At 41.4% G+C, this 22,466-nt stretch overlaps 1 protein-coding gene and 1 long non-coding RNA gene across 4 annotated transcripts in view; both read right to left on the reverse strand.

The window, feature by feature from the left end:
- LOC145717028 (uncharacterized) overlaps positions 1 to 22,466 on the reverse strand; it is a 560,651-nt gene that overhangs the window by 173,526 nt on the left and 364,659 nt on the right. The gene's annotated exons all lie outside the window — the stretch shown is intronic.
- Positions 1 to 22,466, reverse strand: part of SLC24A2 (solute carrier family 24 member 2) — a 239,949-nt gene that overhangs the window by 84,376 nt on the left and 133,107 nt on the right. For 2 of the 3 annotated variants that reach the window (XM_081803018.1, XM_081803016.1), the window contains exons 3-4: positions 10,066 to 10,104; positions 7,379 to 7,487 (exon numbers count right to left, since the gene is read on the reverse strand). In XM_081803018.1, the coding sequence (XP_081659144.1) occupies positions 7,379 to 7,487; positions 10,066 to 10,104 (148 nt within the window). The remainder of the gene's footprint in view (positions 1 to 7,378; positions 7,488 to 10,065; positions 10,105 to 22,466) is intronic. The other variant, XM_081803017.1, reaches the window with a different exon arrangement.

A 22,466-nucleotide genomic window follows, 5' to 3' on the forward strand; every position in this document is an offset into this window, starting at 1 on the left:
GAACCTGAGAAGACAGGATTAAGGTTACCAGGGATAGGAAGAAGAAGGGGAACGCATTTGATCTTTGCTGGGATCTACATGGAGATCCATGTTGGGGGAGGCAGAGTGCCCCGTTCTGTCTCCTTTGTAAGCTGGGGCAGTCACACAGCTCTGTTGTGACCTGTGTGATGGAAGTGGAAGTCTACTTCTGGGAACACTCAGGTTTTTCTGATTAAAAAAAGACAGCTGCATGGTCTTCTTCCCAGAATACAGATAAAATGGCAGGGGAGGGGCGTTGGAGGGGAGCAGCTGTCTTCCTCTGAGGATGAGGATGAGAGAAACAAGCTCTAGACTGAAGAATGAACAGAAGGACACTCTGTCCTTCATGGCAGAGGGGAGCTGTATGACCAGCCTTGGACTGCTTCCTATTGGGCTTCTGGTTAAATAAGAGAAATGGAACCCTAAAAAGCTATTAAGACCAACCTGGAAAGGCTATAATATACTGTACAATTCCAACTCTGTGACATTCTAGAAGAGGCAAAAACTATGGAGACAGTGAAAAGACCAGTGGTTGACAGGGGTGTGTGTGAGTGCACATGAGAAGCATGAACAGGCAAAGCACAGAGGGCTTTTAGGGCAAGAAAATACTCTGTTTGATATTATAATGATGGATATATGTCATTGTACATTTGCCTAAACCCATACAATATACAGTACCAAGAGGGAACCCCAAGGTGAACTATGGACTTTGGGTGGTTATGATGTCAGTGTAGGTTCATCCTTGGTAACAAATGTACCATTCTAGTGAGTGGCGTTGATAACGAGGGAGGATATTCCTGTGTAGGAGTAAGTGGTATATGGGAAATCTCTTACCTTCCTCTCAATTATGTTGTAAACTGAAAACTTCTCCAAAAAAAATAAAGTCTTAGAGAAACCTCTTACATTAAGCCATGGCAGTTAGATTCTATTACATGACACTGAACATAATTTTAACTGGAAAATCACTGCCAACACTCACTGAGCACTAATTTAATGATTGGGGGGTACTATTGTAATGAATGCTCACCATAAGCTTTTATTAGTGAAGCTATCATTCCCTCTTACAGGTGAAGAAGCCAAGGTCCTAAATGGTGGAGCAATGCTAATCATACACATATGCTGGTGATGCTATCATTATCCCATTTTAAAAGTGGGAAAACTGAGGTCCAGTGAGCTTGAGAAGCTTGCTCAAGGTCTCAGAGCAAGAGGCTGAGCCAGGGTTTGAACCCAGGCAGTCTGACTCTTGGACCACAGGCTGACCTCGCTGCTACATAGCCAAACTCTAATGGCATTCCACATACCTTGTCCCCACACCAGGCTCCCCATTCCATCACCCAGTCATTGGGCTTTCATGCAGTTGCAGAGTTAGTTACGGGGTCCCTTTTCCTGTATAGGGTAGTACATGTCATCCTAGAGAGAGATGTCAACAGTAATTCATGCACTGAGAAGCAGCTGAGTTAGGAGAGCAAGGTGCTCTCCAAGAGTGGCTGGCACTCAAGGCGTGGGGCTGTGATGGGAGGATTCAAGGCCAAGAGTGGCCTTGCTGCAAAGGCATGTATGTGGGAAATTCACATCTTATGAACCAAGCGTATAACTGGTCCAGGGATAGGTCAGGGGGCCTGCTGTTTAGGCTGGCATCTACACTATGACAACAGGGAACAGAGTCGGACATGAGCTTACACAAGGCAGCAGAGTAACACAAGAAGCTTAAACACAGACTGTGAGGCAGGCAGATGTAGGTTCAGACTGTGGCTCTGCCATTTGTTGCCTGTATCGCTTGGCGAGGCAAGACGCAGCTTCTTTACACTTTGGTGTCCTTCTCTGAATGAGGGAGTAGGGCTAACGTCAGGGTTACAGGAGATGGCTTATGTAGACCACTCCACAGGGTGCCCGTCTCACAGTAAGCACTCTGTAAATATTAGTTAGCGGTATTATCATTTAGACAGACTGATAGGAGAAGCTATCCAATCCCAAAGCGCTACATCCAGCATCCTTATTTTAGGTTCATAAAGATGTGTATCTGGGTAAATATAATGGCTTGTTTCGAGGAAATGTTAAAATCAATATGAGACACTGAATGTATTAGAAAGATCAATTCAGACAGCCATACTGTGACCCCCCGCAATTAATAATGCCAGCTTTCTAATGAAAGAAACAAATTCCTTATTCCAACCATTTATGTGAGCTATAAGCAGATTCCTTTCTTTCATGAACAATATCCTGTTCATTTTGTGGCCCTTGGAAGGGCACTGCTCCATCTTGTTCTGGACTAAACCTTCATCCAAGGCAGGCTGACTATGGCTTTGTCCCTTCCCCACAGCATGGTCTGTCCAGAGCACACCAATGAACACACAAACTAATCAATGATCAATGATATGTGTCCCTGAAATAGACTGGGTTCGATTAAAGGTGGTTTCAAATTCTTTGGTGTCTTTCCATTGAGAGGAATCTCCTTCTCTCGTTCTAGAGTCTGGGCTGGGCTTTGTGACTGCTTGATTGGTAGCATGCCGAAGTGACATTCGGGGACTTCCCAGGCCAGGTCACTGGAATCCTTGCTGCTTATCCCTGAGCCTCTTGGAAGATTTGTTCTCAGAACCCTGAGCCACTGCGTCCAACCATGTGGAAAGGCCCTGAGAAAACATGGAGAGTCAGAGGGGTCCAGCTGAGCCCAGCCTTCCAGCTGTGCCAGATGTGGGGCGCCTGGGTGGCTCAGTTGGTTAAGCATCTGCCTTCAGCTCAGGTCATGATCCCAGGGCCCTGGGATTGAGCCCCATGTCAGGTTCCCTGCTCATCGGGAAGCCTGCTTCTCCCTCTCCTTCTGCCCCTCCCCCTGCTCATGCTCTCTCTCTCTCACTCTGTCTCTCTCAAATAAATGAATTAAATCTTAAAAAAAAAAAAAGTGCCAGATGTGAGTGTGAGGCCCTTTCGGACCTTCTAACCAGCTCATCTACTAGCTGAATAACACCAAATGACCTCCATCGATACCACAGGGAATGGAAGAATCACCCTGCCGATCCCTGCGCAGGTTCCTGATCCAGGAAATCAGGAGCAATAATATGGTGGGGCTTTTAAGCCACCTGCTCCTTGGGTGCTTTGTTACATACACAACAAAAGATATGTAACTGCTGGATCTGTGACTCAGGCTCAGAGGCCAAACCGACCACCAGTTAAGGCAACGGCTCAGTCACTACATCGTGGAAGACAGAAGCCCTTGTTTCAAGAAAATGAGACCAAGGGACAAAGGTCTTTTCGTAAGCCATCGGTCCTAGATGACATTTCCAGATGAAGCTGAAAACTTGCCTTTGCGAACACTGACTCTATGCCCCGTGGGGCCAGTGTCCACCGAGGTGGCCGCCAGGAGCATCGGGGAGCCGCCCTTCAGTGTAACGGGGAAGCTGCCGCAGCGTGCAAGCCATCCACTGGCGATGTAAGCAGCACGCTCTATATTGTTAAAAGGTGACAGTTTGGCACGAGGACGTGTGAATTCAAGTGATTAGATGCAAACTAAAAGAGAGACGACTATTTCTGAGAGCCGTGGGTTAATTTTTTGGCTGTTCCTGGAATGGAAAATGATCGTGAATTTTGGGGGAAAAATACCCGAGCAATCTGTTTTCTTGGCCGTGTGCTACGGAGCAATTTTAAAGCATTGAAGTGCTTTCCATATTTTCTAATCACTCAAGTCCAGAACTGATTACGGCTCTCCGCATCTCTCAGATTCACACCACCAGAGCGCTGCCCGTCTTTCAGGGGCAGGTTTCACCTTGAAAGCAGGCACCGGATTCGGAAGGCACATCTTGCTACAGTGGGAACAAACACTTTAATTGCATGCAGCCCCATAAGGGCCAGGTGTTTCGGAAAATCACTGATGGCTCGACTCAGAGACAAACCCAGATTCACTTTTTCTTATCTCACAGAAACAAAGCATAACCTTCCCCACGAAACAGGAAGAATGAAAAGCGCTACCAGAAAGTCAACTCTCCCAAACAAACACGAGAGAAATTTAGACTTTGGGGACTTGTGGGCATGGACATGCACGCATGCATGCATGCACACAGTTGTATATACATGGAATATCTCTGGAATGAGCCCTGATAATTGGTTGCTGTGTGGTTTTCTCTAGGGAGAACTGGGGGGCTGGAAAAAATTGGGAGTTTGATGGCAGGGGGAGACTTATTTTTTTATCATAGCCTTTTGAATATTTTAAATTAAAAAGAATCAGAGGTGCCTGGGGGGCTCAACTGGTTAAGGCCGACTCTTGATTTCGTCTCAGGTCATGATCTCAGGGTTGCGAGATGGAGCTCCGTGTCGGACTCTGTGCTCAGAGGAGAGTCTGCTTGTCCCTCTCCCTCTACTCTTCTCCTGGCTCACACACACACACACACACACACACACACACACACACACACTCTCTCTCTCTCTCTCTCTCAAATAAATAAATAAAATCTAAAAAAAAATCACATGATGCATTATTTTTCAAAATAATGAAACAGAATAATTCCAAACCTGTATATGATACTTATGATCTGCAAGCAGTGTGTTAAATGCGTTATGTACATTCTTTCCTTTAATCCTTACAACCTTATGAAGTAAGCATCCTGATTTTATAGAGGAGGAAACTGAGGTACAGAGAGGTTAGGAAACTTGTCCAAGGTCACACAGCTAGTAAATGCAGAGCTGAGATCTAGACCCAGAGAGTTTGGCTCTGGAATCTGTCCTCTTAATTACTACATAATACTGCCTTGCAAAAAATAAACATACTCAGTTGCCTGCTCATAATCACATTGGGGCAGATAAAATGGTTCTTTTCTTCTTACATGGCCCTTTAGGGTGATGGGGTGGAAAAGATGATGGCTCAAAACAACCCAAGATACAATCCACGCGGCTTTAGAGGGCTTTGAAATTCTGTGAATATCAGGTCAAAAGCTTGACATTGGCCACACTGCGTAATCTTTCTTGAGTTTTAGCAGCTACTCTGTGCTAGTTACTCTGCTAGAATTTGGGTGAAACTAGTGAATAAAATAGAGTTCCTGCTCTCTGGAGATTTACTGCATCCTCAGGGAGACAGGCAGTAAACAAATAATCACACAAATTACAATGCGAGCAATAAGGACAAATGAAAGGGGGCCTGGAGAGATGAGGATTGGGGCCCTGATTTATACTGGGTGGCCGGGAAATGTCCTGTCGACAGCCGGCTGAAGAATGGGCTGGGGGGGCGCCTGGGTGGCTTAGTAGTTAAGCGTCTGCCTTCGGCTCAGGTCATGATCCCAGGGTCCTGGGATCGAGCCCCGCATCGGGCTCCCTGCTCCGCAGGAAGCCTGCTTCTCCCTCTCGCGCTCCCCCTGCTTGTGTTCCCTTTCTCGCTGTGTCTCTCTCTGTCAAATAAATAAAATCTTAAAAAAAAAAAAAAGAATGGGCAAGGGAAGTGGAAGAGGGCGGAAGAACGAAAAGGATTCTGGGTGGGGGTCATAGCCCATGCAAAGACTATGAGGCAGGAAAGAAGCACCTGTCTGAAGACAGAAAGGCCTCTGTGGCTTAAGCAAAGTGAGTCGAACCGAGTCTGGAGAAAGAGGCAGATGATATACACCATGAGAACTATCTCACAATTTTTCCAAGAGCCATGGGAAGCCACTGTAGGTTATCAGTAGGAGTGACACAATCTGATTTACTTTTGAAGAGGACTACTTGGGGTGCCGTGTGAAAAACACGCAGAGGAGGAGGCAAGGAGGCAGTGAGAAACCAGTTAGGAAGGCCCCACAGGAATCCAGGCAAGCGATGGGGATGGCTCGGAATAAACAGCTGGCCGAGGGAGGAGGTCGGTTTGCGATCTCCTTGGGTGGTATGATATTTTATGCGATTAGAATAATAATAATGTTGGCTATGAAGAGTAACTATGGAGCATAAGTTCACAGGTGTGAAAATGCTTTGTCAACCGTAAAGCATTGGACAAAGGTAACTCTTACTACAAATGAAGAAACCAAGTACTAGAGAGACTCCAAGTTGCCCAAAGTCACACAACTCCTTAGTGGCTGGGAGGAAGTTGGTCTGCCATCCCTTCACTCCTCTTTGGGGTGATGGTGTTGGTGGGGAGACCCAGGGGAATTAGAAGAAGGCTAGTGACCAGGTGTAATTCCCTTGTCTAGTGGGCCTCTGAGTGAAGAGAGTAATGACACTCAGGATGCCCCTGGCTAAAGACTACCTCTAGTAAATAGGACTCACGATCTATGAGGCGGGGCTCCTTGGAGAATATCATGTCAGCTATAGAACTCTCTGGGGTATAAAATGGAGACGTTTCATAATCAAAATGTTCTGTAGTGAGAGGTGACCCCATGATCCTCATCTATTATTCTGGGTCAGAGCTGAGTATTTAGTGAGGGAAGACAGGACCTGGGGAGCTGTTCTTGAGGTCCCCAAATGTTCTTTCTTTCTTCTGAATCTCCTGATGACCTGTATCCTTGAAATTATTCAGCAAAGGTTTATATTGGGTAAGAGCTCTGATTTATGTGACATGATTTGACAATCTCATCCCACGTGTCCCAGGCCATGCTCTTCCAACGATCTCTGTTAGCCCCCATGTAACATCAGGCCCAATTACAAGGTCCAGAGATGAAGGGAGAATATACTAGCTTACATTTGCACCCCTTGCTAGGAGCCTAACTCTGGTATTTATTTGACACATAAGATATCTACCTACTGGAAAATTAAATTTTTAGGATAGTTATGCAAGTTAAGAAACAGGATGAATCTGTGAATCAGTAAAACTTAAAGAACATAATACTGGATTCTTTGTGATGGTTCATAGGACTACCCTAGGAGGTGAACCAGGCCTTTTGAGACTGATCCTAAGCAGTTACCTCCGAGAAGTCTCCTTGGATGCTTAGCTCACCCACCACCCTCCAACTGCCAAAGAATCAGGACAATATCAATGTTCTACGGTGAACATCATTCCCCAAATTATTCAAGGCCCTAAGTCATGGGGTTCTCTTCTCTCTTTTTTAAAAATGCACAATTAATCTCCATCTACAACCTCATTTTGGAACTGAGGAGGGATGATGAAAGAGAGCTGTCACTCCAGCTGGGAGGGAGAGAAACCTTTTTGCCTTCTCTGCCTCATCACCAACTCTTTATGCTGGAAGCATCAAAAGACAGAATCAGTACACAAGACCTCAGGTCCTACTCCTGGCACAACACTCTCCAACTGTGAACTGAGCTGCTGCAGATAAAGCACGTCAAGGGCCCACGGTTTCCTCTGGCAGATGCTCCCCACGAGGACAGTGGCAGCCGTGTGTGATGGCAGCATTGTAAACATCCTCTACCACCGCCCGCCCCGGCACAAGCTCCCCAGCTAACGCCTGATATTTACCTTCAGCGAGTGGGTCAAGGGTGTGAATCATGAGCTGGAAGATGCTATTCCTCATGAGACTGTTGTGGAGAGAAGCAGAACTTCCACCTCGCTGGAGACGTGGCTTAGTCTGAGCAGAGAAACCAGACAAAAACGCTGTTAGTTCTCGGAAACCATAGGCAAGTGTATTGCAGATATGCTCTCACTTAGTCTGGTGGTCACTCATTTCTGTCACATGATGACATGCTATTGTAAGAAAGATGTTCAAAGTGCATTTCAAATCCTGCCAAGGAATGGCCTTCTCACATCCTAAATGAATTCATTGCTACCTTTTTTTTTTTTTTTGAGCTTACTAAATGCTAGTCAATGTACTATACACTTCACTCCCACTGTTTATCTCAATCTCACAATGAGCCCTCTGAACTAGACATGGTCATCATTCCCTTTAGACAGATAAGGACACTGTCTCAGAGAAGTGAAACGAGATGAAAAATGGAGGATAGAGAAATGGATCTCAGGTTTGCTTCTCTCAAAGTTTGTTATCTGAACTGGTGGATGGTCTCTAAAATGTTTAGATTGTGCACCCTATCTATAAAAGTTTTGAGTATGCATATATGTATCTATCTCTGTCTCTATATCCACACATACCAAAATATGAGCATAGCTATGATAAAACATTTGCGAAAGGAGAAATTATGAAGAATAATATAGAAAGTAAATGATAGAGGTGCTAATATTTCCTCCTTGCTCCCCAAAAGATCAGCTTGTGTATCTCCTGGGGACCTCATCTCTACTCTGGGGACCACAGTTCTAATTCATGAAGCCCTATGGTCTACATTAAGAGAGATCTAAAGGGAAAGAGCCTCCTATTAAGAATCCACTGAAAAACCTCTTGACTTCCATGCTGGGGGGAGGGGGGCTCCTTTTGTATAAACTACTGGTGTGATTGGTGGTAGCCAATGAGGTGAAACTCACAGGTAAGAGAGGAAGAAAGAATTTCTAGAGATAAGTTACCAACAAACTCTTTTTATGGCGATCTTCAAAAGCAAATAAGCTAAAAAAAGACACCCTACACCCTCAGGATTTGATGGATTTTTATCCTGACTAGGAACTGCTTCCTCTCACTTTGGTTGATTTTGTGCTAGTTCTCAAAGGGGAAGAGGCTTCAGAAGCAGCCAAGCTTTACAGACAGCCAGATTTAAGAGGGAGCAAGGTCAGGTAATGCGAAGGAATTAATTGCTTATTGAACTTTCAATCCAAAATCTCGACATACAATTTTTCTGGGGCCAGGTAAAAATAAAATATGATTTTCCATGAAGTCTCCCAACTATCTACATTACAGGGCTTTCCAATATATCCAATCACAGTCAAGACCCACAAAGGGGCTTCCCAAGAAGAGTCCCCCAAGAGACTTCACAACCATATATATTTGGCAAGCGCTACATCCTAGACCAACCCACCTTTAGCATTTTAAGATACACATTAGACCACTGAGTGTAACACTAAAGAAATCTGGTTAACTTGGTTAACTTGGACAGTGCCCCAAGGTCTCTTATTTTGTAGAATACTTATTAACAATCGTGGTCCACACATTTGGGGACAAAGGTGAAAGCCATGGTAACTTGAAGTATGGGCAAAATGCCAGTATGAGATACATGGAGAAATCTGAATTTCTTAGTGTGATTTTATTATCATTGATATGCTGTCAAAATCATACTCCTAACTCTGACGGAAGAAGAATCAGAGGATATTGTGAAACTGATCATGAGTTCCTCAAAGCAAGAGATTGAGTCTGTATCCCTAGCCCAGTACCAGATCTGACATATCCGATGGGCTCTCAATGAATGTCCTGAGTCTTTGCTCTGAGCACTACAGGAGGATGGATGGGGTCATATGTATCTTTATTACTAGTCTCTTCAGTTTTAAATCTGTAACATTTTTAATGCATTGTAGTATTTGATTCAGATGATTAAGTTTCAAAATATTTTAGGGGCAAGTTTAGGAGCCTTGACTAGAGTTGAAATGTAATCACTGTTTGATGGCTGAACACAAAAAACTCTGAAGGTCATTTCCTTGCCATCTTGCACATTACAGAATGTGATATGTTAACTGGATAGGAACTGGAAAATGTGTTTGTTGTTAATAATTTGTCATAATCACTGTTACTATGCTCATTCTAGGAAACTGGAAGAACTTTGTTGTGGAGATCTTCATTGGCAAAGGATTATATCTATTTGGGTATTCTTTTGGGTATTAGTTATATATTAAACACATACGTCTCATGCAGCATTTCTTTTGATGGAACCAAAAGAAATTTCCAACCAGAAATTAAGGGCATGCAGATACATAAAAAATAGATATCAAGCATTAGATCCCACACTGTCCCCAAATATCAGCTCAACATCCCATGGGATGCAGTTTGGAAATATTTCCTTCTTTCAACTCACATTAAAGTTTATGCCAAATGAAAGAGAGAAGGCAAACTTTTTGAAATCTAGTCCCAGAAATAATTTGAGTATCAGTGAATATCAGAATACAGTTGACACTAATTATAGGACTGAGTATACATATATACCGGTAGATTGAGCCGTTTCAGTATCCCAAGGGGGAGGATGGTTTGTTGAGCACATGAGCCCTCCTCCTCCCACCCCTGTCCCACACTCTCCACAGGCACACGAACAGGTATAGACAGAGCCACTTCTTCCTACCGGTAGAGCCTGCTCATCCTTGTCCCTGGCTGTAGATGACTGCAGAAGAGAAAAAGGCAAAAACAGAAGACAAAGAAATAAATAAACAACAAGTCCCATGTCGGTTTTACATTTAATAACAAGCATCAGTATAAGGAAAGATTTGGTTCTTTCTGCTTCTGGGCAGGGAGGAACCAACACAGGGGGCCAACGGTATAGATTACTAACCAATATATAATGGTTTATTTAGGCCCATGGTACATTCTCCTGGACACTCAAAAAGTTGAATGGCCATCCCAAATGCCCAGCAATGGAGGGCAGTTCAATCCACTATGGCGCATCCATGCAGTGGAATCCCATGGGGTCATTAAAATAAACGAGGTAAGTACACATGTACTGACATGCAAAAGTATCTAAGATATACTGTTCAAGTGACAAAAATTAAGGTCCTTCTGAGAAACAAACTGAGGGTTCTAGAGGGGAGGGAGGTGGGAGGATGGGTTAGCCTGGTGATGGGTATTGAGGAGGGCACGTTCTGCATGGAGCACTGGGTGTTGTGCACAAACAATGAATCATGGAACACTACATCTAAAACTAATGATGTAATGTATGGGGATTAACATAAGAATAAAAAAATTAAAAAAAAATTAAGGTCTTATTTGTCATGTCATTTTATAGAAGAAAATAAATGAACAAAGCTTTAGTATATGTAAAGAAAAAATTCTGCAAGAATCAACACCAAACCGTTATTAGTGGTTATTGTTGGGGGCTGGGATTACAAGGAAGTATCATCTTCTAAGTATTTTGGAGGGCGTCCACATTCACCACCCCATAAATAAATAAATAAATAAATAAATAAATAAATAAAGTGAATAAAATAAATCCTGAAGAATGTGGACCCCTGAATTGAAGACTAAGATCATCACATGCAGAATTCAGATAACACACCTTTTCTGCCTCTACCACTTCAAGTTTTCCATTCTAAAAATGGAAATATCTGTCAAGTAGAGAAAGGTTGACTAAAACACCAGGGCACTTGAGGGCCTGGTTATCTGTTAGGAGAGAACACTGAAAAAGGGACACAGGAGTTCTACCAACATGACCCACCCAGCTGGCTTTGCTTTGTCAACTTAATATGCATCCTCCTTCGGCAGAACCAGGGCACCATCCTGTTATCTTTCCAATGATTTGCAGGTACCTTGTGACTTTCCTCATGCTCAGACCACACTGCCTTTGTCACTACCCCTCCACTAAGGGTTCATACAGCAAGAACAAACTGGAACCCTGCTCCCAGCTTGCCTCTGGTCCTCCCCATTAGTGTCTTTGGTGATCAGTGTCTTCAGGAATAATCAATCCCCTATGGAGATGAGTACATGGTGCAGAGCTGTTTTAGAACCTTCATGAACCCAGGCTCTCTTTTTCAGTCCTACCACATGTCTTTATATAAGAATGTTGAGTTGCTCCCATATCCCACCTAAAATATACATTTCCGTGTACAGAAATGGAAAGGATTCTTATAATCCTTTTATGATTTTTATTTCAAATTATTGGCTACATGCAATTCATTTAATTATGACTGGCATGCTTGAGATCTTGGAACATGAGAAACTGAATCCATAATTTGTTTTCACATATATTGTAACTTTTAAGAAGACTAAATCTCATACTTAATGAAGTTGATATTAAATATTTGTAGACATTCAGTTAAACATTTAATAATCTTGTGAGTACCTTTTTTAGATTTTAGAGTCAATATCAACATATATTTTTTCTTCTGGTTCCAAACATTTTTATGGGCCCTTGAAGAGCTTGTAAGTCTCAGGCCCAGACAGAAGTGTTCTGCACTGGCTGTAATTTTTTTTTTTTTTTAGAGAGGGAGAGAGGTGGGGGAGGGGCAGAGGGAGAGAGAGGGAGAGAATCCCAAGCAGGCTTCACGCCCAGTGCAGAGCCCAACAAGGGGCTGGATCTCACGACCTTGAGATTGTGACCTGAGCAGAAATCAAGAGTCAGATGCTTAACCGACTGAGCCACCCACGTGCCCCTGCACTGGTGGTAATCTCTAAGCACAGCCCTTGGGCATTCTAAATTCGCCATTCCCCTGATTTGGGGCTCTCTCTCAGAGACTTCCCTAAAAACACGAATAAGAAAATATCGCTGATTCCCTAGTTCCCAGGAACGTGCTTGGAGACTGAAGTGGACCTGAAATTGTTCTTTGATTTCCCTTTTTTGCTCTGAAGGCACTGTATGACCCCACTTCCCTCTGGCAGGTCCTTTCATTTTCTCTCCTTCTACATCAGACAGCTCAACAAATGGTCCCACATTTTACAGAACAATCCCCCAGGGAAGTTATCCAGTGCAGCAAGCTCAGCCTTTGGACATACAACGAGATTAGCTGTCAGAGCACGCCTTTTCAGTTAGCAAATTTACACCTTGTGGCTAAATGGGAGAAAAATAATTAGGAGCTGGGATTGATACCCCAATGGCTCTACAGAACATGAAGGTACAGGATGAAAAGGAGGAAAGAACTGAGTGGTCTTTATGAGAGCAAAACGGTAACCAGCCACGAGTTTGGATTTAAAAAAATATATATTTAAAGAAAATATGTGAGGAAGGAAAAAAAATCAAACCTGTCTTTTGGTCTGCAGGGGAGAAAAAAAGATCTGCCCCATTGACTTCCTTTTTCTCTCACAAGCAAGATGGATCCTAAGACACAATAAATGGAAGGAAAAGGCCTTGTGCATAGATTCTACAAAGAAAAAAGTGAGTGCAGAGCAAGGTCTGGACTCCTTTACAAAATCTTCCACTGTTTTATCTCAGCAGAAGGTGACATCATTAGTTTTCTTTCAAGTGTAACTTGCAGACATGAATATGTATCAGATTACAACATGTATATTTCGTTATATACATAAATGGCAACTGAGGTCATTAAGATACCCCTCCACTTTCCTTTTACATAGCCCTGTTGCAAATGAAATAAGAAGTGTGCCATATGGTCATAATTGCTCATTTTTGGAGGCTCACCCACATCTACTGATAATTCCTCATGCTCATCGGACTCAGCTTCACCTTAACGGATGGGGTGAAGCTGCTTCGCAGTCCTAGTGATGGGATGCTGATTATGTCAGGAATTCAACTTCAAATGGGTATTAATTACACTGGAAGTGACTAGTGAAGATAACAAAGAAAAGATCCAGATGTGTATAGTCGATACTTATAGGCCTGTAGTATTTCTAACCACTGAATTATTTAGCTAACTATCTGGGTTTGGGGTTGGCCTCAGTGTTGTGAATTTATTTTCAGGGCCACTGAACAGGTGGCAAGTTCATTTTCATCCACTGTACACTACAGAAGACAGCTTCTTCAAAAGAAGGCTAATGGGATTTTAAGGATTAATCTTGGCATTCTTCTTATGCATTTTGTGTTTAAATGCCTTTGATTTTAAACCCCCCAAAATATCACACATTTGGGCTGTACTAATTTGAAAACCCAATTCCTGGTGGTCAGTTGAAAGGCTGTATCGCCTACAGGAAAAATTTGTTAAGCCAATTGGGAACATACATGGAAATTCTTGAGGAATATTTAAAAGAATTCATAAAATGCATCCCCAAGGGTCCCAGGTTGGTGTATCAACACAGACCCTCCTCTTCATTCATGAAAGCAGGACATCTACAAGGCCAGGCTATAAGGAATACATCTTCTACTTAAAAGAAAATATTGTAATTCAACCTTTTATTTAGCTTAAACTGGCCTCCTCCCTCATCACTGCAAGTAATCAAGAAATTGAGCAACTGGAAGGATGCCATTAATATCTGTTGTTCTCCCTGGTAGAAACCCCAATTCTATATAGGAATTTTGCTACCTATTTGCTACGTGGTTCGGAAGTGCCCCACACCCATTAAAAAACCCATAGGCCATTCAGAAAGCATTTTTAACACTATGAACCATTCATAAACCCTTAAATTGTCTCTCTTCCTTTGACCTCAGAAACCACTGGTTGAGCAATGATTTCCGTGACTACAAAGTGATCTGACCGTATACAGAACTTTACCTCACATACAGGCCCCCACTTCCACCTCAGACACATCAACATTAGGCAAATATGACACAGTGTAACTTTATCATGACCACACAGTCCTTGTTTCACTCTGACCAGTAACTGCCCACCCGCAAATCACATAATCGAATGGGTCCCTGGAAGATGTCATGTACCAAAAGACAACTGGACAGTGGCATGGCATCAGAGATAAGCAATTACAACAGTCAAGGAACATCCATCAACTTCTGCCACTATAATCTCTCACTAGATCTGTGAAATGCACCAGAATTTATTGTGCCAAGGACCCAGAAGCACTGTACAAAGTCTATAAAAACAAATTTAAAAGTATCATTATTTTGTCAGAAATGTGACCTAAAACATATATGCCAGTGATTAGAAATGTTAATCCAATATTTAACTGACACTATTATGGCGTCCTGGAATTTAGAAAGGTTGGGTGGAGGGGAATGATGGATTTTCGCTTAAGAAATTAACAAGGTTGTATGAAATGATGTCTCCTTTTTCTTTCAATACACTTAGCTGTAGCAAACAATAACTTTCAAAACATCTGTCCTGGAAAGAGATGAATAAACCTCAAAGTCTATGGGAAGACTAGAAGGTACAAAAGCCTCAAGCCTGAAAATCTAAAAGGAAAGAAATCTTACCACTTAATCAGATGCAAAATCATCACTGTCTCCCTCTCTTTTTGGTCTTAGCAGACTCTAAAACATTGAGGGGGGAGGGATTAAATAAATTCCTAAAGAAGTAATACTAAGAGATGTAAGTTCAAATGACTTTTATCACTGGTTGCTGGTTGCTGGGTAATTATCCCACTATCTCTGCCCGTTAAGAAAGTGAGAGTCTCAAAGATTAATGAAGGACTGGAGGTGGCAGCCCAGGATGCAGGAATACCCACTTCGCAACCCTGGTTTAAAGAAACACCTTGGGGGGCACCTGGGTGGCTCAGTCGGTTAAGCGTCTGCCTTCGGCTCAGGTCATGATCCCAGGGTTCTAGGATCAAGTCTCGCATCAGGCTCTCTGCTCAGCGGGGAGACTGCTTCTCTCTCTCCCTCTACCTGCCGCTCTGCCTACTTCTGATCTCTCTCTCTCTGTCAAATAAATAAATAAATTTTTTTTAAAAAAAATAAACACATTGGAAAAAATAAGAAATAAAGAAACACGCTGGAATGGAAAGAAAGGGTGGAAATTAAGTAAAAAGTGTAGCAATGGCTAATTTCTTCTTTCTCTCTATTTTAAAAGATTTATTTATTTATTTTTGAGAGAGAGAGAGAGAGAGATTTGGGGGGATGAGGAGGAGAGAGAGAGAGAGAATCCAAGCAGAGTCAGCACTGAGTGAGGAGCCCCACACGGGGCTCGATCCCACGACCCAGAGATCATGACCTAGGCTGAAACCCAAGAGTTGGACGCTTAACTGACTGTGCCACCCAGGCGCCCCTCTTCTCTCTCTTTTTAAGAAAATAATACTTAAGTTGGTACACAGAAAAACAGTAATCCTCTTTATATAAATGGAGAGAAAGAAGTGGGATGTGCCTCAGCCTGTTTCTGTACTCAGGATACTAAGCTCCTGTGTTAATTCACTTAATTTAGGAATTAACAACCCAACTATCACTGTCATCTGTCATCTCCCCCCCAAAATCCAGATGTTAATATATTTTGTTGTATGGCTTGAGCAATCCTCACAATTGCTAATGAACCGTTTTGATATGCCAATCAAACACAAAGTGCTAGTGGTATTCTGGCTATAGTTACACAAATTTCCTTTGACTAGCAAAGAATCCCAAATGCACTCACATATTAAGTCTGGATTGCCTTGCTTCTTTGAAGGAAAGTGTCTAAGAGGATGTGAGTTTTAAAGAAAACTCCAATAAATGCTGGTGCTGGACAAACCACAGACCGATTTGCCGCAAATCAAATAGATTCCAGTCATAATGGATAACATTTACTGCAAGTTCACTATGTGCCAAGTGCTTTGTATATAAATAGCTCACTGTACCCTCAAAATAGGTATTATAACCGCTCCTGCCACCTTTAATACATAAGGACCCTGAGGCTGATGGAAGTTGGATAATTTGTTCAAGGCCATGTAGCTAGTCAGTGGCAGAGTTGGGATATGAATTCAGATAGCTGGGCTCCAGAGCCCAAGCATCAGAGAAATGAGGAAGTGGAATTTTCCTTGCAGTGGCCTGTGGGAAGGAGCCTGGAGGCACTAGACTCCAAATACAATAAAAAGTTTGTATACATTAAAAGCTATTTATGAGCTCTAACTTCCAATAGAGGCCAGAAAATGGTATTGCTAAGTGACTGATGTGAACGAAAAATGACAGGTTTTATTTGTGTTTGGTACAAAAAGTGGATGCCTGGGAATGCAGCAAGAATAGAGGTTATTTTCTCTGTCTCTCCCAGCATTATTATTTAGACTCACCTATAATTATCATGAATTTTCATTATTGGTTCTATCTCTTGAAGGTCATGGAGGCACTTTTTATGACCTTCACAATGGCATAAGTTCAAGTAACTCTGCAAATTAGATTATCCATGTATCAGGTTGACCTGTATGAAGGAGTTTATAGCTCAGCAGTAGGTGGGAAAAGTGGGGCCCTCTTGTGGTCCCATTTATCACTGTGGATGTATGATATTAGTCTATATTTAGTTGACTTGGAAGCAAGTTGTGCCCAGTCTTCAATTTATTTCTGTCACTTGAAGGACTACTGCGGTTTCTTTGTTTCAAGGAAAGAACAGCTCAAAAAAAATTTAAATGACATTTTCAGTGTCTGAAGTATCAGTGAGAGACTCTGAATAGGAAGTTTTGAATTAAAAAATTTAGTCATTTAAAAATACTTATTTGATAATATTTACTGGACACTTACTATATGCCAGGCATTCTTCCAGGTTCTAGGGATACATATGTGACCAAAACTGTAAAAAATCTGTGTCCTCGCAGAGCTCACATCCCAGAATATACTATTATTGTAAAATTAACTAGACAGAAAGGATAGTAGTTAGATCACTTAACATTAAGTGTTATATTTAAGGATATACTTAAGTGAATCAACTGTGGCCTAACCATAACCTTTATAAACAACTTTATGATTAATTTATCAATCACACATTAAACATCCACTCTGGTTTGAAGAGAAGCTGGCAAAGGCTATGAAGAATATAAAGAACACGATTCTGTCTGTAGAATTATAAACCCAACATATAGAAAAGGGCACTAAATATTTAAAGTGCATCTTGAAAGTGATAAAATTGGAAGTGTGATTAATTTTTGGCAATATTATTGGCAATAAACTTTGTAAAAGAACTTTCACATTTTTTAAAGGTTTTATTTATTTATTTGAGAGAGAGAGAATGAGAGAGAGCACATGAGAGGGGGGAGGGTCAGAGGGAGAAGCACACTCCCTGCCAAGCAGGGAGCCCAATGTGGGACTCGATCCAGGGACTCCAGGATCATGACCTGAGCCAAAGGCAGTCGCTTAACCAACTGAGCCACCCAGGCACCCAAGAACTTTCACATTTTTTTTTTTTTTTAAAGATTTTATTTATTTATTTGAGAGAGAGAGAATGAGAGACAGAGAGCACGAGAGGGAAGAGGGCAGAGGGAGAAGCAGACCCCCTGCTGAGCAGGGAGCCCGATGTGGGACTCGATCCCAGGACTCCAGGATCATGACCTGAGCCGAAAGCAGTCCCTTAACCAACTGAGCCACCCAGGCGCCCCGAACTTGCACATTTTTAAGACTAAAAAAAAAGAAACTCTGAACTCCAAGGAGGACAAAAGACTGTAATTTGAATGTAACTTTATGATTTTGGTATATGTAACTTTTCACTTTTATGATCTCCTAGATACAGTGTAACCTCATGAATATAACATATTGATTCTCCACCACATTTTAACTTGTGATCTAGAAAGTTCACTTTCACCATACCAGCACCTGGCTCCTACGGGACATGATACAATTTCCACGTGTGCAGAAAATGAGAGATGCCAGATTTGCTGACCTTGGTTTTGGAATTCCCAGGAAGCAAATGTGTATCACGTAAACCCAACTTAAATATTTAATAATACAAATGAAAATGTAATTAAACTTTGGGTAAAATAATAAAGGGCACAAATATGAAGCATACAACATTTCCTGTCAAAAATGTACTGATATTGAGAATTGGTCCCATTTCTTGATCTGCTCTCTTGTTCCCAAGAGAGCCCAGGAGGGAACTAAGATCATTCATGTCACAGAGATGGGACAGTAATGGCATTCATTTGGGACACTGCTTGGCTACATCCATATTTTATTCACACTCACTGTATCTCCCTATTTGCTTCCTAGTTCGTTCTTTTATATTATTTGTCTCATTTCTCTTTCCCATTACTGAACACCCTTCTGAGGGCAGAGACCATTTTTCCCCATTTTATATTATTTCATAGTACCTAGCACAGTGGTGCTAGATGCATGTTTAAAAATAAATAAGCCTGGTGATGGGTATTAAAGCGGGCACGTTCTGCATGGAGCACTGGGTGTTATATGCAAACGATGAATCATGGAACACTACATCAAAAACTAATAATGTAATGTATGGTGATTAACATAATAAAATAAAAATAAATAAATAAATAAGTGAAATTAGATATATTTTTTAATGAGCCTATATGCTCAAATATAACAAAGTTGGAGGCAAATGGCTTCTTTTCAGCCCAACATGGAACTATGTCACTGTTCTCTTACCATTTGATACTGCTAATGACCCACTGTTTCTTGATTTATTTTCCTCCCATGTATCTGAGATGTATACACTGACCAGGCCTCTATTTCCTCATTCTTGTGAAAATGTAACAATATAAAACCTCCCTTCTTTGAACTCCTATTTTAAAATTGGCATTTCACACTTATTCCTGATTGCCGGTGTTTGCCATTTTGTTTGCTTGGCTGGGATTGTCAACCTCTTGAACATAGGTATCTTTGCAACACTGAACACTGATGTCTTGATTGACAGTTACAAAGAGGTGGGTCTAGGGCTTTGCAAGGAAGGAGGATGATCAAATAGGCAGGAAACTCATTCTGAGAGGGAAAAGAGTTGAGGGGCCTGGATCCAGTGTTGGGGCTAAGACCAGGGTCAGCAGAAACTATTTTGACTAATAGAGAGTGGTATCAGCTAAAAATTCTTTGGCTTAGTCACTGGGACCATGTGCCCAGTCACTATCGCATGGGTCCTTTAACCTGAGAGAGCCAGTCTTCCTTTTGGTGGTCCAATACAGGTGCACCTGTCCTACTAATGGTCAAGGAGAGTGCGGGAGTAGTGATCTTTTAGCTGGTGGAAGCACTAAATAGAACAAGGCATTAAGGAACAGATCCATTGGGCAAGGACCATGATATACCTGGGCACCCCAGAAAAGTAGAGTGCATGGTGAGGACTAGAAGTCACCAATGGGCTTGACATGAAGATGGTTAAATTCTAAATTGTCCCCCTAAGACTATTGCAATTGAGGGAAGTGAGAGTCACATTGAGGTTCAAATTTATCCTCAACATCTTCTTGGCTCACTTACCTTTCCTATCCAGAAGGCAGACCTGGCAAATTGCCATTTTAGCTCTTTTATTTGTGTCCAAGTTATTCCCTCTTGCTCCATTTGCCACATATTTTCCTTCATGGTATCTTCAAAATCACTCATTCAGTCTCCAACACATACTTAATGAGCACCTTATTTTTATGTGCTGAACTGTTCTACGTATGGGGATACAACAGGGAATCAAACAGCCCAAATCCTTGCTCTTGTGGAACTTATATTCTAGTTTAAATCTCTCTTCTCAAACATAGTCTTCCAATTAAGTAGCAACAGCAGAGTTCATATATAAAACCCCTGCTGACTTTTGCTGAGCATTAACTACGCTGAGATACTGTGCTAAATGCTCATCTTCATCACAATCCTAGGTAGAAACTAAAGGAAGCACTTAAAAAAAAAAAAACAACTTTTCACTTTGAAATAATTACAGATTAACAGATAATTACAGATTAACACAACCGATTGTAGTTGCAAAAAAAAAAAATGTACAGGGCAGTCCTATGCACGCTTAACTAGTCTCCCCCCCCGGCCGAGATAACATCTCATATTAACTATAGTTCAATATCACAGCCAAGAAATTGACTTTGGTATAATCAATAGAGTTCATTCAGATTTCACCAGTTATATGTGCATTTCCTTGTGATTGTGTATGGTGTGTGTGTCACCCTATGCAATTTAATCACATGTGTAGCTTCATGTAACCACTGATGCAACTGAGATAGTTAACTGTATCATTACCATAAGCTTGCCTTGTGCTACCCCTTTATATCTCTACCCACCCCCTCTCCTCATCCCTAACCACTGATCTGTTATTCATCTAAATTATTTCATGATTTTATATAAGTGGGATCGTGCAGAATGTATCTTTTTGAGACTGGCTTTTCCCACTCGGTACAACTTCCTTGAAGTTCATCCAAGCTGCTGCATGTATCAAGAGTTGGTTCCTTTTTTACTGTTGAGTCGTATTCTATGGTATGGACGTATCACATCCTCCCATTGAAGGACCTTTGGATAGTTTCCAGTTTGGGGCCATTGTGAATAAAACTACGAACACTGGGGCGCCTGGGTGGCTCAGATGGTTAAGCGTCTGCCTTCGGCTTGGGTCATGTGATCTCAGGGTCCTGGGATTGAGTCCCGCATCGGGCTCCCTGCTCCTTGGGAGCCTGCTTCTCCCTCTGCCTCTCTCTCTCTGTCTCTAATGAATGAATAAATAAAATCTTTAAAAAAAAAAAAACTACAAACACTGATGTACAAATGTCTGCATAAAAATAAGTTTCATTTCTCTGGGATACATGCCCAAGAATACAATTTCCGGATCATAAGACCATTTTTAGTTTTAGAAAAAAACTGCCAAACTATTTTCCCGAGTGGCTATACCATTTTATATTCTCACCGACAACGTATGAATGATCCAGCTCTTTTGCTTTCTTGTCAGCATTTGGTATTGTCATTATTTATTTTAGCCATTCTAAGAGGCACAATGATATCTCATTGTGATTTTAATGTGCATTTCTCTAACGGTTTATGGTGTTGAACATTTTTCATGTACTTACTTGCCTGGGTCCAAGGCACTACTCTCTTTGCATTCTCTAAGTAAACATAAAACACCCTCTGAATTCACCTTCCAGGCAGGATAGAAGGAAATTTATTCAGTAAGTGGAAGCCATCTAATCTTCATAAAACTTTTTAGGGAAATCGAGAGCTTTAATCATTAACTTTTCTTTGAACAAAAAGTACATGGTTTTAAAAGTATTTTCAAACATCATGCATCCTTCTAATCACATAAAAACAAAGTATAAACAGAAAAAGAGAGATGAAACTGAGGTCTGCCATTAAGGGAAGACAGGGCTCTATTTTTGCTGGTGAAATAGTAATGGACTAATGATGTTGGAAGGTTCAGGCCTTAAAATAAAATTTCTGGTTCCAGATAGTGGCTGTAGTCTCCTAGGGCATATCTTATCTGTTATCTGTCAATAGCATAGCGGAAATTGTGTACTATTGAAAACAGATGTAGCCTTGCCGCAACAGAAATGGAAAAGATAGGCTCTGGGAATCCTAACTGCATTACAGTCAAATGGAGCCAGGAGGTATGGATACTATGATTAGTACCATCTTCTTGGCCAAATATTCAGCACTATTTTCAGCGCTGGAATTAAAATTCTGTTGCAGAATTAGGGAATGATGACATGGGGAATATCTTGTAGAAGCAGCTTTCTTTGTAACTACTGCTGGCTCTGAAGCCTTGGTTTTAACCATTAGGAACTTCTCAAAATAGTTCTACACACGTCATTTTGTAGCAGGTTCTACTACATGAGTTACTGCCTGGAGAGCTTCTTAACTGCTCATAATAATCACATAATGCTGTATAAAGTATGATAAATCATCATTGGAAGTTTATTATTTACTAAATTATAGTAGAAACACTGGATATCTCTGGGCAGGATTCTAAACCACAATGAAAAATATACTGGACTGAAGAGAAAATGATGCTCATCAACTGATGGAAGAAAATCCACTCTGAAAGACTGTGCTTTTACTAAAATTTTTCTCCAAATAATGTATCTATTCACTATGTTTTTATAACAAAAGATTTCAAACAAAAGAATTAAGAAAAATACAATGAAAAGCCATATTCCTACTGCTTAGATTCAGTAACTATTAACATTTTCTGTATTTGCTTTATCAATATATGTCTATATATATTTTTTTCTGGATCATTCTAAAATAAGCTGAAGATGTCATGCAATCTTCACCCCTACACATTTCACATGCGATCTTCTGAGGATCTGGGCATTATCCTACATAATAAT

Source organism: Leptonychotes weddellii, chromosome 14 (genome assembly GCF_054177405.1).
Source record: "Leptonychotes weddellii isolate Sample4059 chromosome 14, ASM5417740v2, whole genome shotgun sequence".
Taxonomy (NCBI): Eukaryota; Metazoa; Chordata; class Mammalia; order Carnivora; family Phocidae; genus Leptonychotes; species Leptonychotes weddellii.